Source organism: Astatotilapia calliptera, chromosome 19, assembly GCF_900246225.1.
Source record: "Astatotilapia calliptera chromosome 19, fAstCal1.2, whole genome shotgun sequence".
Taxonomy (NCBI): Eukaryota; Metazoa; Chordata; class Actinopteri; order Cichliformes; family Cichlidae; genus Astatotilapia; species Astatotilapia calliptera.
In genome coordinates, this window is record NC_039320.1 from 7571084 (window position 1) to 7587516 (window position 16433).

The 16433-nt window shown below is 41.3% G+C and overlaps 1 protein-coding gene across 3 annotated transcripts in view; it reads right to left on the bottom strand.

The window, feature by feature from the left end:
- The window catches only part of dlgap2a (discs, large (Drosophila) homolog-associated protein 2a), a 211601-nt gene that overhangs the window by 139836 nt on the left and 55332 nt on the right, over positions 1-16433 (bottom strand). For 2 of the 3 annotated variants that reach the window (XM_026152471.1, XM_026152469.1), the window contains exon 4: positions 8560-8613. The exons of the other annotated variant lie outside the window; for it this stretch is intronic. In XM_026152471.1, coding sequence (XP_026008256.1) covers positions 8560-8613 — 54 coding nt within the window. The remainder of the gene's footprint in view (positions 1-8559; positions 8614-16433) is intronic. 3 annotated transcript variants of the gene reach the window in all.

Consider the following 16433-nt stretch of genomic DNA (forward strand, 5'->3'; position numbering starts at 1 on the left):
ACTTGTAAATCAGGATTTGTGTGTGTAAAAAAGATTTGTGCATGCGTAAAAAAGATTTGTGCATGCGTAAAAAAGATTTGTGCATGCGTAAAAAAGATTTGTGCATGCGTAAAAAAGATTTGTGCATGCATAAAAAAGATTTGTGCATGCGTAAAAAAGATTTGTGCGTGCGTAAAAAAGATTTGTGTGTGTGTAAAAAAGATTTGTGTGTGGACTTAGCCAAAAAAACCCTGCAAGTTAAAACTACGAATTTTGACCCTATTTTTCTTCCTTTCATCTGATTGGTCAATGTCGTGTCAATCCCAAATGTAACATTCCAATCAGAGAATAGATGGGTTTGGCTGTCGGAGGGGCGCTTTTTTTGAACTGCAGGGGTCCGTTCTTCGTACCTCGCTTACTACATCCAAGATCAAATCATCGCGCTAACTTTGAGCTCGCTATCCCGGTTCTCCGAACACACCTGTTGTTGACGATTAGTATAGCTGGATGAAGTAATGTGAGATCACCGGGTGGCTTAACAGGGGCTACGCATCGATAGTAGAAACATTGATCGGCAACCCTCTGATTGGTCGGCGAAAATGTTGAAGGAGCGCGCTCTGTATTTTTCGGCAGCAGAGCAAGAACTCTTGATTGAGGGATTTCAGGAGTTTCAGAGTTTAATTAAAACGCAAGGGAACACTGCAAAGGCTGCAAAAGCAAGGAGAGAGGGCTGGCAGAAAGTTGCTGACAAATTAAACTCGTAAGTAATTTAATAATAATAATAATAATAATGCATTGGATTTATATAGCGCTTTTCAAGGCACCCAAAGCGCTTTACAATGCCACTATTCATTCACTCTCACATTCACATACTGGTGGAGGCAAACTACGGTTGTAGCCACAGCTGCCCTGGGGCAGACTGACAGAAGCCAGGCTGCCATATCGCGCCATCGGCCCCTCTGGCCAACACCAGTAGGCGGTAGGGTAAATTTATTATATTATATTACATTATATCCTCTTTCACATTAGAGCCACAACAGGACCCACTAGAACATGGGAACAAGTAAAAGTGAAATATAAGAATATTCTACAGACTGGTAATATTTATCACTTATATTGCTTTTAGTCTCTTGAAAAGAGACTCTGAAATAATCTGTTTGTTTGTTTATAACAGCAACCAAGAAAAGGGCAGAGCAAAAAAAGACAGGTGGTGGTCCTGCACCCCCTCGTCAACAAGTTGGTTAAGTAAATAATACCCTCACGGGAAAATCGATATCTCTCTATGAGCACACTGTCGCGCTGAGCTAAAGGATCCTGTCTATCCCGCAATATACGCGGAATTCTGAAAACTCTCCTTATCAATCTTGCACCTTCCGCAATGGGCTGCTCGCGTATACGGACAGGACATGGCTGCGACAGGCTTCCCAAATCCACCTTCGCTTTTATAGCCGTGGTCTCTCATCTTGATTACATGCAGTAATTTACTATTACTACTCTAAAATATGAATTACATCTGTAATAATCAAATACATGAAATAGAATGATTAATAGTACATTTCCCTTTTTTTAGGAAATGACCTGTATGTATCTGTATGAAATCAATAAAAGAATCAAGTACTGCATTATCTTTAGTTACATTGATAATATTTATTTATGGTAAAACAGTGGTAAAATATCGCTGTTGCTTTCGTATAAATGAAGTGGACATACCTGAGTGGCCGCGATCTAATCCTGTTTACATAAAGTAAGCCTGCTCCCGAGCAGGTTTACGCTTACGGATCTGTTGCTATGACAGCAAGTCCCGGATGAGCTTCGGGGAACCGAACGATCCAGGATCACGCGAAATCGTCAACAATCAAATCCAGCTAACTTACTTAGTGAGGTACGAAAAACGGACCCCAGGTCTTTGAAGGGAATAAATGCCCTTTTACATGCCAACCCAGCGTTTTCCTTCATCACCATGAAGGAAAACAGTCTGTGGTCGTCCGAGTTTGGTGATTTTTCTGTCACAGGACTACGTGTTTAATACAGGGACTTCCACAGCCTTTTCAACAGCGCTGCGGACGCGGGGGGGGGGCAGCGCAGTGTTTTCATTACAAAGCTTTCTTCGTTATGAATTAGCATATATGTTTTTATTGAACATTTGAAGAACTAGCAAAAAAACCCCACAAACTCTTGTAGTTCACATAAAGTCAGAGATAAAAACGACAAGGAGCAGGTGCATCTAGTACAGGTAGAGCTGCTGCAAAAACCCACAGAGCCCAGCAGCCAGCAACAAATTCTGGATCCTTTGCTTTTAGTTAGCAATTAGCATTAGCAGCACATCCTGCGTCCGATGTGAAAGGACTTTTATGCTGCGCACTGTGACTCACAGCAGTGGTCCCGGGTCAGCCCTGACGTTGTGGCAATCCTAAAGTAATAATGGTATTTCTAACCACTGACATACCACAACTTTATCCTTTCAACAGCTGCTGAAAGTAAGGGGACCTAACTGCTATCGGATATTTATATAGAGATTACCCTTCAAGGACCTGCAGTTCAAAAAAGTGCCCCTCCGACAGCCAAACCCATCTGTTCTCTGATTGGATTGTTTAATTTATGATTGACATGACATTGACCAATCAGCTTAAAGGAAGAAAAATAGGGTCAAAATTCGTACTTGTAACTTGCAGGGGTTTTTTTGGGCTAAGTCCACACACAAATCTTTTTTTACACACACAAATCTTTTTTACGCATGGACAAATTTTTTTTACAAGTACAAAACCGATTTACAAGTACAAAATATTTATGACCACATTTTGAGCCCATAGGTTATACACATTTTTATTGTTTTTGAATTATACTGTGAGCATTTCCCCAATTAATCACATTTTCTATGTTTTGGGAACATACTGGACACTCGTCTGTAATGTCAAAGTGAACTTTTTCGCTTCAAACGAAGGTTTTTGCACTGGATGACACATCTCCAGGACAGCAGGGGGACAAGAGGATAACGCAGAAGTGGCTCTCTGAAATAAAACTGTTCTCACATGAAGAAGAGCATTAGTCATTCTGGCAAATTCCCAAAAATGACATATTTTAATATTCACTGGAGTAATAATCACTCTGATCTGTGCGGTGTAACCAGAGGGAGCCCAGGTGGATGTATGAGTCAATAAAACGTCACATAGTTGTTAATTTCTCAGCTTCGCGCTGACGCTGGTTATTATCATTGCCATGGCAATGAAGTCTCCCCAATCGATGACAATGTGATGATGAAATACTACATTAAACTGCATTTAAGGTGCTTTAAATTAACAGAGCAGTCCAAGTACCAAATAGCCCCAGGCTGCCTAAATATAACCCAACCTCACCCATAATATATGATGGAAATATGTGAACGAAGGAGCAAAGATCCAAATCTTAGCTAAACCAGAGCTACAAAGTGAAGGCACTGGCATGACTGTGCATTAGTGTGGATTTAAAATAATTTTATATAAACTGGTTATTCATGTTCTTTTCTAATAAGCTAGAAAGGTAGGAAGCCAAGTGTAATGAGTTCTGTGCAATAATCAGCTTAATACTGTATTGCACTTGTGATCTGACCAAATTGCCTATTTAAACTCCGAGTCCAGTATAGTCAGGTCGATTTACTTACAGGGCACATTTATTGAGTTTAGCAGAACAACAAGTGAATGCAGCATCAGAGTGATCCGTCTCAAGACGTCGTGTTAATGGTAATAACGATAAACGGTAAGTTATTTTTATTCTCCACCTAATAATTCTAAAAAAACAAAGAAAACAAAAACTGTAATTCATGTTTCTACACACACGCACACACACACACACACACACACACACACAGCCCTTTGTGCTACCTCATCCTTTGACTTTGAGGCACAAAGGTGTGTCAGCTAACTGTCGGTGCAGCTAAAGGGAGAAAGCATCGCAGTTGGAGCAGCTTATTCAGGTGAAACTTTTAAGAAGCAAGCCCAAGCAGTGCTTTCAAGTAGCAAAGAGCTTGTTCTGTTTCAGTGCATGAGTCATTTGGCTTTAATGCTTTACCTGTGGCTCAGAGGCTGGGCTCTGGCACGGACTCAGGATGCAGTGCAACCTATTGACTGCCCAGGGACAGAGAGAGAGAGAGAGAGAGAGAGATAAAAGCAGAGCTATAGTGGACTGAGAGCGCTGGTGAGTGACAGACACACAGAGAAGGAGAAGGGGGAGAGATGCCAAGGCAGAAGAAGAACAGAAGGCTTTCTTCTTCTCTTATTTTTGTTTTTGGGCTCAGTTCAAGATTCTCTGTTGGGAGAGAAGCCTCCTCTGAAGAGGCGGCTGCTCAGAACCTCAATAGCATCCAGCCTGTGTTCTTGTGTATGTGTGTTTTTGGGTAAGTGTTCCAAAATGAGAGCGCTGATGGAGTCAGCTGGACTCTGATTGGAGTCAAAACCATTATCCCAGCAAAGCCATTATCCCATTAGATAGCACGCCTCACGCAAACACATTCACGACCAACAAAAAGGACACAACTCATATCAGCAGCTCATCATCTGCAGCAAGTGGGATGCCCCGCACTGACTGGTGACTTATTGTCGGTGCGGGGCCACCATCTGTGCGTCAGTTCACACGTTCATCCGGAGCATTATCCTCAGCGACTATCCTAAGCACAGCCCGGCCACAGCTTTCATCCATGTCAGCTGCTGAAATGATGATGCATAACAAATGAAGTCTTCAGAGGAATGCATTCCTTTGTAGTAAAGTCCCCGAGGCTGTACCGCATTAAATGTATGCAACCACTTCTCCTCTCCTTCTCTGTCGTTCCAGTAACTGGTCACTATTGGACTGTGGCAATATTTTTCCTTTTTGAAAATCAACCTCCAACCTTGAAATCTGGGCACTGCAAACTTGATTTGTTACTGTAGCATCAGTGTTTTCCAAAACCTGTCTGCAACCTTTGCAGGCGAATAATCATTTCAAGCTCCCTCGCTTCCTGCACAGCGTCTGACTGCCAGGCCTTTGCACAATTAAATTAAAAGCTCCTTGTTACAGCCATTATGGAGTTTCCTAATATGCAGTACAGTAGAAGGAAATGATTGACATTACAATGTGCTGATGGTGATATTCCATACTGCTGCAGCTACATGTCAAGACAGAGAGATGATAGGCTGCAGGAATCCTTCCATGCTGTCATGTTCCCTCTGATTTGTTTACAGCCGGCGACTGTTTTAAGTGTTTGATTGTATCTGACGCGAACCGCCAAGATCACTCAGAAGGCTTCTGTGCAATCTTTACTGCACTTATCATTTTGCATGTGTGACAAAGTGGGTGAGAAGACCATTTGTCTATATTCTTAGTTAACATTCTTGTTTTGATTTAACCATATTTCACATGTAATCTGCAATAGGCAAACATCTACTATCCCGGGTTTGTTTATGTTTTGCACTTTTACAGATTATATAACATCTTGGTTTAAATCAATTCCTACAAGTTTGTTAAGTTAACATGTTCTTTATTTCAACTGTTAATTTGTATTGTTTAAACTTACCTTACCTACCTGTCTTGCAGAAACAAAAGGAGGAAATGTAGTTTTACTTCCTGCTTTATACCTGCTGGGGGAAGGGGAAGAACTCTTATAATTTAATAAAGTTGATTTTAGAGGGTTTGAGAAGAAATAGATTTATTGTTGTAATATGTATTGATTACACCAGAGTTTATGTTGCCAGTAAAGAGGAGTAGTAGACGTTTGAATATAATCACGTTCATCTTACCTACCTACTGAATGGAATAGTCCAGAGGAGAAATTGTTTGGTTAAGTGGACTATTTAAGCAGAAGAACTCAGGTGTTTTAGGAGAAAGGTTCAGGTCAGTGTAGCTGTGTGCAGTTTGACCTTAATTTCCGTTGATTTAAGTTCAGTTATGTTTATTTGAACTGAGTTAATTATAGAGTTGAGTTTCTTATTTGTTTCTTTGTAAATATTGTTTGGGCCACAAAATGGTGAATAAATCACTTGCTACACTAGACAGCATCAGTCTCCTGCACTTCTTTGCCCGCTTAAGTCGAGTCCTACCACAGCATGTAAAATAATACCCACTGGTCCATTTTTCATTCTTTACTGGCTTCTTCTGGAAAACATTTGCTTAATTCATGCAGGCGCTTTGAGACGGTGCATCAAACAGAAGTGAAACGGCCAAACTAGCTAAGATAAAAAGACCTCAGCCCAAACACAGGCCACGCCAATCATCCTCAGGAAACAGCATTATCATTGTGTAAAAAAAGAAAAAACATTTTGTGCAATAAAATGGTTTTTGCGGGGCTAACAGCTGCATCTGTCTAATTCTTGCTTCATCCTAATTTCCTCTAAGGGTGCTGAAAGGGACAAGCCACACCGAGCAGTTATCTGACAAGACAATCTACTATTCTCCGTGTTATTGTAAGCCAGGTGACATACTACAAACACGATTTCTCAAGTTTAGTGCTTGCCGAAAACAAATTGGTACTGAATAAAGTAATGGCCCAGCAGCTTAGCAGAGCATGAAGCTGGTTTATACATGGGTGTTGTTATTAACATGCATGAACCTTTCAAAATATGGGAAATGATGGTGTCGGTGCAGGTGGTGGATCCACTTCTGATACTAAAGCAAAAGATCAGTGCAAACTGCTTCACAAAGATGCTGGCAGCTTGTGTTTCATTACTTGGGCTTTGTGCAAAACAGTTTGTGAAGGTGATGAGTGGAAGCGCGTGTTTAAACACATTTGCTAATCATGGAGGCACATTAAAGCGCATTAAGTAAAAGAGAGGTAAGAGCAGATTGTGTAATCTTATCTGTAGTCACTGCGTTCGTTTGAAGAGTTTAAGAGTTTAAGAATGAGTTAATGTTCAATTTACAGAATATGGAGTTAAATTTGTTTTTCTTTGGATACTGTTATAAATTCTGCTGCTGCATTTTATTCTGGTCTAATAAATATGGCAAAAAGACACATTCCTTCATTATGGTTAGTAAGGAAACTTGTGACTTTGAAGTCTTCAAGCTTTGCATATGTGTGCTCATGTACTCTACTGATCCATGAAGAAACTCAATTATTTATGGGTCTGGAACATGAACTGAAATTCACTGACACTTAAACTGGTTCCATGCATTGAGTCACTTGGTTGCTTTTTTTCCTGTTTTAACTGCAAAGGCTGAAAATCAAGCAGGTGAGCTGAGGGTGAATGCATACAGCTGCAGTACAGTGACACTTCAGTGTGACATGGAGTCCTGATACATGCACACACAGCTTGCAGCATTATACACAATAATAATATACAACAGAGTACATGTGTGAGGAAAATCCTGTACAAGTAGTGAGCACTGCCCGGGGGGAGGGCATGGCAGACGAGCCAGAAGAAGCATTTAGTGCTTATAGTTCACACGTTTAGATTATGTCATTACTTAGCATAGTGGCATTATGTGCACAGTTGTACAATGGGTGATAATTCCCCGGGGATCGGTCCACCTGCATCTGCAAAAACACCACACAGCCTGCTGGATGTCACTTTGGATTACAACCATCTGTTTAAATACTGTGAAGTGATAGATAAAGAGCCTCTTTACTGAGCCCACGCTGTCTGTGGCTGAATAACATCGTGTCTCTAAGTAGATTCAGTGTGAGAGTCTGTCTGCAGTGCAGCAGTGAACATCCAAAGCATCTCCTCTAACTGGCTGCTGTGGCTCTGCGCTCCACCAAGCAGCTGATTTACACCAGTAGGTGAGAACCTGGGAACCCAGGTTGTAATTCGTCACCAAGTCACCACCCACAGCGGAACGCCACCCAATACCTGATGAGGAGACGGCGCTGCGCCGCGGACGAGTGTTTCCCAAAAGAGAGCGCGTGCCCTTACGTGTGAGGGCACAACCACAGTGAGCGGAGCAGCGACAAACGATAGCGTTGAAAGGGAAACACACACGCAACAGTACAAGCACGCAGGAACACGCATGCATTCAGACTAAAAGCACTTCATTCACAAAAGCCGCCCACACAGAGCCCAGCCCGCTGAAACTTTACATTAGACACATACAACACTGCCCCACACCCACATGTACATGCTCACACACCCACAGCAGTGCCCTCTCCTCACAGCGCTGTCACAGAATCTCATTGTTATCATCCCTGCTGCACCGCACTGTGTATGCACTACCTCTGCCACTGCTTCCCCTCCCCAAAAACCACAGTGAGGGACTCAAACACACATTTATGGAGCTACCGTCAGTCCACATCATTTATGGCTGCATGTGGAACGTGCAAACCATTTTACAGCACCAGGAGGTAAACAGAGCTGCCTCAGTCTTTGAACTAACAGTTTTAAGTTGCTGCAGGATTATTTTTTTTTTGCACAGAAGCTCAGCTGGTCTATTAAAAGCACAAAACTGGAGACAGGTGCACATATGTTACATACAGCCTGTGTTGGACTTGTGTTTGTACATAACTTCCACCAACATATCTCCTCATGACAACATATCAGCCTCCTTCAGGGAGAAATGGGTAAACGGAGCTTCTCTGTAACCTGCCACAACAAACACATGACGAACATGAATGAACATGAAGCCAGAGAAACAACTTACCTGGCACACAGTCTAAAAGCAGGAGGCATCTAGGACCACAAGCTTCTCTGTCATCTGGAGACAGCAGAAGATTAGACAGTCATAGTGCATGAGATTAAAGACTTCCTGAGCTCTCTCATCTATCCTATGACTTTTGCCTCACATTGATCCAAACCTTCTGAGAAAAGGTAAGGGGCTGGCAAAAGGAACGGCTAAAAAGGCAAAGAAGGGTGGCAAAACGGCTGCGAGATGCTCAGATCTCCTCCACTAAGACGAGTTGCGAGCGCAACGTGAGGACCATCCACTGCAGCAGAGCAGAGTAGCGCGCAGCAAAGGAGGAGAGGGAGGGAGAGAGGAGCGAGGCAGGCAAAACAGGCATTTACTGCTGCTGGTTCCAAAAGCACGGCTGGAGCGAAAACCTGGGACTGGAGTGTGGATCCTGCTCTTTTGCTTTCATACAGATGGAGAGTTATGGAGAGCATAGACAGAGCAGAGCATCGTTGTAGGACGTGGTGAAAGGCTTATGTCTGCTGCACGACCTCCATCTGACTTCTCTTTTGCACAACATTTAATATTTTCCCCTTCTTGGCAACAAATATTTCATGTTTGCTATCATTCTCCAGCTTCTTCAGAGTTGCTGTGGACAAACTATTGAATCATCTCTAACAACAGCTGTCATATTCTTTTGTTTCCTTACTTTATTTCTCTTTATTGTGCTGTCTCGGTCATTTTCCAGCTATATAAATCTGTACAGCGGAGATCCAAGGTGATGACGGACACTGCATTCCCACAGGAAGTCAAATGATGCACAAGGAGTATTCATTCTATTAACCGCACATGGATATTCATGTTAAACTCTTTCTGACAATGTGGCACATTTTGCTATAATCTCTCTTATGGAGCAGTTGGGCCACCTGGCTAAAGTGTCTCTTGCTTGCTGTACTGTAACAAGGGAACAGGCTTTTAGTTAGAGTCCTTCGGCCCCAGCAGGGCTCAAGGTCGCTTGGCAGAGCTGCCTGCCGGCAGCCGAAATCCTTCAATGATTAACAGCGGCAGACAGGATGGAAAAGCTGTCAATCCAAATCTATAGTCTTGGCCAAGAGAGCCGGCCAGCTAACCCACGTGCATTCTAACAGCGCTCGACCAGGTAGAGCGGGGAGATATATGAACCCACAGAAAAAAGTCAATCCCCTCTCACCGAAAAGGTGGGTACATACAAAATACTGATATTGTTCTGCAGCTCACCAGGGGACACGACAAGGTCAGAATGGCTGTTTGTCTGGGTTTATAATGAGCTCAGGTCAGAGCAACGTTTGATCACATGTTACCTGGTGGATTCATGTTTTCACAGCTTCATTTGATCTTTATTGTAAATCGGTTGTCAAAACACACAGCTGGGGGACGGCTGTTGTACCGGGGGCACCCCGGAGACATGACCAGCGTGACCAGAGAATTTGATTGCTTAAACCGTGCTTTATTAAGAGGGCAAAGAAACTAGGAAAACACCAGACTAACCTTTAACGCTAATTCAGGAAGTCAGAAACAAACCTTATCCTTAGCTATGAAAGCATTCAAGAGAACTAGAAGTGAGGTACAACTCAGAATTCCTATATTACATTGAATGCCTCACCAACAAAAGACTTTAATTGAGTGAATTCTTTAGTTTCAACCGTCGCCAGGGTTTCCTTAGTTCCTTCTGATCTGTTGCATTGTGTAAATAAAACGCTGCTGTTGCATTTTCACTCCTCGCCTCCGGGTGGCATCTGCACTTGGGTCCACAGCTTGTCTACAAGCCTGGCGGCCCAGGAGCTTCTTCCTGTGAGGTGACAGTGCTAGCCACCGTGCTAACAAACCAATACTGGACTTATGAACTTTATATTATTAATTTATTAAAGCTGATAACACGTTACAGTGACATCAGCACACATTATATTTTATGAGACTGATGTTTTCATAAAAGCATTGTTACATGTTACAAATATTGGCTTTCCGTGCTGACTTATTTGTGGTAAACAGAGCAGGGCGATATGACCAAAAATGTTTATCGTGATACACATTTGAAAATTTGCGATAAAGATATAAGTGACGATATAACTGACACTAGACAAGATACTTTACAACTCCACAACTTTATTAGTGCAAAAAATCCCATCAATGTATTAAACAAGCAGCTGTTTTTTATGTGCATTAAAGTTATATAAAAATGTAACAGTGCAAATGCAAATTCCTCGCTGACAGTTTAACCAAAAGGCATTTCCAGTGGAAACTGGCCGACATATCCTCAGCATAACCATGTATAACTTAAAAACAGGTTATACACACACAATACGGTAATGTTATGTTGAAGCACAGTACGTATCACTCCCGCCTACGATAGCCGTAATGCTCCGACAATCCATCAAGCGGTGCGGCTTCGTAGCTTAGCAAAGTCGTACTAAAACATTTGATAGATTTTCGAGCGCCGTGTGCATAAATTCGTTTCGAGGTCAGTGAACACAACCAGAATTCATACATAGGGCACACGGGATTATAAGGGGCACTGTCGACTTTCAGAAAAATCAAAGGATTGATTTTAAGTGTGCCGTATTTTCCAAACAACACGGTAATAACGACGGCCCGCTAGCATGGGCTACCAAAAATAGTGCTTTGTTGTGTATCTGACGGACGAAAGCTAAACCAGTTCCACACCACTGAAGCTGCAGCATTTTTACAAACCAGTTCTGGTTCATCCGTTTCATTCAACGATCCGCTTCCGCTCTCCTCATTCTGCGTCGCCGCCATGTGCGTATGTGCGTTTTAACCATATTCTATCGCGATATTTCATTTTCCTATCGTTCCCCAAAATTACACCGGTATTACCGTGAACGGTATGATATAGTCCAGCCCTAGTGGTAAAAATAACTGTTGTTGTTTCTCACTGCATAAATTAATGCTGTTTGACTCAAAATGATCTTTTTATTTTTTTTCCTTCCCCAGTTTTAGCAAAAACACAGCACTGACTGCCAAGCTCAAGATTTCTTCAGATATTCTTCCTGCAAGCCTTTCAAAAGTTTTAGTGGACTAAAAATATGTTTATTGATCATTTAATACTAAGCTATAATAATTATATATAATTAGCATTAGCTTTTGCATGGTTAAAGGTATAGTGTATAATTGTTCACAACTAGATGTCAGTAGATTGCAGTCAACTCAATTCTGCCCCCTGGCTGCTGTTATTTTTGGACGATGTCATTACACACTTTGCATTCCTTTATATGACTTTACTAGCAACAGGTCGAATATTTAAGTCCATCTCTATCAACGACAAAGCAGCAGCCTTATTTATATATAAGAACATTATATATAAAGGTGCTAGCTCTGCAACCTAAAATAACTCTTTGTTAGTCAGTCAAAGGATTTACAATTGCTTTTAAATTTAACACATTTTTACCATTAATTACAAATACTTAAACATCTTTATTGAATTTGGCCAGAAATAAAACACTGGAGTAAATTTTGATAAACAGCCATCAGATAAACTTTGATTTCTCAAAGTGTGAAATCAGGAAGGAAAAGTGTGACCTTGAAGCTCACAGTTCATCTGCTAACCAGCCGAGCATCTCGTGCTCTGACTGTGGCTGTTGCCTCCTCGTCAGAAAATCGCTTATTTAGTTTGATTCAGTCCCTTTGCGCAGGAAAAATTTGGGAGCGAAATAAAGCGATTTGTTATATTTTACAAAGTCTGATGAGAAACTGCAGCTCAGAAAAAATACTTACAATATGTGTAAGCGCTCATTAGCGTCCTCGCCGAAAGATATTCATGTTTTCCAGGAGCAATTTGGTCCAGAAGGTAGAATATATGATAATGTAGCTCCTCAGACAAGTTACAACTCTAAACTGGTGCAACATGGAAAGACTGACAATGAAGACTGATTGTAAATATGTGCTTGTTTGGTTTCTACAAATTTACAAGATTTAAAAAAAATCAATTTTCAATGTGAAGTAGGAAAAGAACGCGATCGATTACGTTCGCCCTGGACTAATAACGCTGGTCTGCACGTGCATCCTGCTCATTGCACTGCAACATTTAGTTTGCAATCTGCAATTTTGTTTTTCAAACTAGGAAAATGATAAACAACAAAAAAACAACAACAAAAAAAAAAAAAACGCAGAGCGCAGTGTCACCAAATCCCCAACCCGCCTGCAGCCTCTTCATGGCATGAAGGCCATTCAGAGTCATAATCTTAAATACTCGGTCAAGTCACCAAATATTTCATCATTATTTCTACTACCTGCTTTTAAAAAAAAAAAAAAAAAGAATTCTCAATAAAGCATTTATAAATTATACATTGAATCTATTATTGCAAGTTTCAGTATTTAGAAGGATTTTTAAAAAATCAGTTCGTTTAATCACAGTGAGCTGTGGGCGCTTTTGTTTACAGCTTATTTTTGAATATGTTTTTAAAAAGAGTCTTTCTCTCTTCCAGAGAAAGACTAATGGAGCTCTCGTTCAATTTTCTTATGAATAAATGTAGCGCTATTTTAAAATCACCACTGTTCATTAAGCAAGTCATTAGTTCACTCAGCTACTTTCACAAAGCATTTGCAGAAGAAAAAATTATGCAGAACACTTGACAGACTTGCACAATCTGCTACATCAGGTAGCTTCAGATTCTCTGTGTAATCTTATGTAAGCCCAGTTTATTTCCTCCCATCTCTTCATCTTCTTCCTTTTTCGGAAGTATTGTCATTCTCCGAGCTCGACACGTCGTGAACGTACAATACCTCTACTCTCCTGTGTCGGGACTTCCTCTTTGTGTATAACAAATCTCATCTCACAAAAATATTCATTTCACGGGTCGCTGTCCCACACAAGCCAATACCCACAGAGGGAAAGGCATTAAGCATTACTCCTTTCTCTATTCAAATTCAAGACTGCAAAGTGCGCCTGTGCAAGAGATATCAGCCTCCCGCCGAACGTGGTTTGTCCTCGTAATGAGGTTTGCGGCCACATCTAACCATTCATTCAAGCCATTCACCAGCAGGCTTATCATTGCTCTCCAATGACTTTGGCTAAATGACGTGCAAAGGAGACACGTCTCACCTGTCTTGTTGCATTGGACTGATGTGCTCTGGGCAGTTTGTCATTGTTTGATGAAGCCCCATGAAGGCCACTCAGTGTTGAGGGAATTATGCATGGAAGGAAGGAGAAAAATGAAAATCTATTGCCTAATTTGAACCATGTCCTCAAAATCAAATGATCTATATATATCTTACTGTTTCACATATTTTGAAACATGCTTGGTAAAGTGATAAAAGTAATAAAGTGACAGAGACACCAAAACAAACCACAACAATAACCACAAAACACACATAAGAAATCTTATAAAATCTACAAAAATGACTTCAGTAAAAAAGAAAAGTAATGAAATTATATTAAAACAAAGCAAACAAATCCATAAACAACAGCAGCTGAAATGACCTTCGGATTAAGGCGAGGGAAGTTTTAGATTCTTCGGCATCTTATTCCAATTAAAACTGGACTTACCAAGCTCATTACAAACAGCAGCACCTGCATCGTATCACCTGAAAGTGTTCGATAAGGCCCCACATTTAAGAACAGGAACAAAGTGGGTGAAAAACACAGGAAGGGTATTATTTAATGGGGAAATATCATCCACTTGGCATTTCTCTGACATTTTACTCTCAGATTTAATCCACACAGCTATAAAGTTTATAACTGTGTAAAAAAAGCTAACAGAATTTATTTTCCCTGCACTAAACATACAACTTCCTGCTGAACACATGCTGCCCCACCACTGTTTATAAAACTGAAATTATAAACGTTACAGGGCCTGTGTAACATGGATGTAAGAAGACTATGCACTAAGTGCTGCACACAGCGGTGCACTAAGGGTGGCGCTCATAGCAGCATGCTCACAGCATCAAGCTAACATGTGGCAGGTATAATGGTTACCATGTAGCATATCACCCCACTGAGGCTAAAAGGTCGTTAGTTTTTCTTTAATTTTCTACCAAAAGTGTAACGACAAATTCAGTGTTAAGGCCTCGGTCACAGAGACCTATTGGTCTGTTGTTTGGGGAGTGGTTGCTGACTGTTGCTGGGTAAAGTTGGCCACAAAGCTGGTGATGGACCGTAAACCTCCTTGTGATTGCTTTGGTGCCTAGCATATTGCGGTGATCGTCCACAGCTTGCATGAAAGATGCAAACTTGTCTCCAAAGACTTGCTAACTAACCACCGAGCAGTAGGGAAATGTTCAAAAGTACGATGCAAACCAGAAACAAAAAATGCTCGCTTTCAAAGTAAAAGCTGTGATTGTTGAAACACATTTAAAAAGGTGCGACTGCTGCTCTGTTTCCACTTTGTGTAACACTTGCCAGTCTGCTAGCAACCAAAGCAAATGCTAGGACGTTTTCAGTGTAACGCTATATTTCTCTGTGCAACCTGTTTCAGCCAGGAAGTTCCAGCAAACCCTCAACAACCAGTAAAGGAATAGACAACTTGTGTCTAGGCTCGTGTGACTGGGGCCTAATATAGTAGTGAAGAGACTCGTGTGAGCCTGCAGGAAGCATGAAAGCAAAGGGTGAGTCAATGAAATGCAGCATAGTGGCAATGATACAGGCTAACTACTATAGCTGTGGGCCTTTTGTCAGAATCTACAGGAGCTCTTCCAGAGCCACGGCCAACGCCCTGCAACTTTTTTCCTTCTGTAAGGTGGTCTTAGTAAATTAGCTTTGAATAAAATCACTCCAGTAAGTCAGCTTCACCTGGACTCACCGTTCTCAGGGCCCCACTATGAGCTGTTCACCTGTTAGGCATCACAAAATAACAATTTGTGAGTAACACAATTTAGTAGCCACTGTTTTCCAGTAAATATCCAACATCTGAACTTAACCAAGCCCACACACATGCATTACTGTGGCAAATTGTATACAGTAGACCATGCGTTACCTGCACAGCATCAAAACTTCTAAACTACCATGACATTAAATGTATCCAAGAGGAAATATCTATCAGACAAATCAAATCCAGAGATAATTTAATACTGTGTCTGTATTCCTGGCATATCTGGCTCTGCTTGCAGCTGGAATGATGGCTCTCCTAGGCGATCTGCTTTCTCAGATCTCATTTGCTGCTAGTTTTGTTTGTGGTGTGGTGTGTGTGTGTGTGTGTGTGTGTGTGTGTGTGTTATGTAACCACTGTACCCTCTGCTAAACACTGCTATAGTTGTTCAAGGTGATATCGTCCACAGTATTGAAAAGCATTTCTCACACAAACCTCACAACCCGGCAGTATGTCTGCATAACAGCGCAGATTCACACCTCAGAATAAAGCAACTATGTAACAACTGAATCATTTACAGTAGATTTTAAAGATATAGGGGGTGGTGGTGTCTAGAAAGGCTCCATTAATATCAGTCCACACCCACTTCAAATTATATGAGGCGTTAACCAAAAGGAGGAATGTTACCTGCGTGCATTTTTCATGTTGCTCCCTAATTCTTATCGCCTGCCACCTGAGCATTGACTGGGTCAGCACAAAGCTTGATGAACGACGCCTGGTTAGCTCTAAGAAAAACAATGTGCTCAAAATGCCAAGTTGTTCTGTTTGCAGCTGACGAATGCATAAGAAATGACTCCAAGCAGGTGATTACTTGACTGAATTAAGTGGTGTGATGGATTTTCCCAAAGGTAATAACAAACCCAACAAAGACGAATGTGTGAGCAAAAGTCCTCCTACTGCAAGTGGATAATGAAGAGGTAAAACACACATGCAACACTCAATTTCTTAAACTGCAGTGCTACTTTACTTCCAGAAGCAGACAATAAATTGTTGCAGCTACAGTTTTATTTGGGGAATTTACCTGAAACCCTCAGAATGAGCTGAGACGTG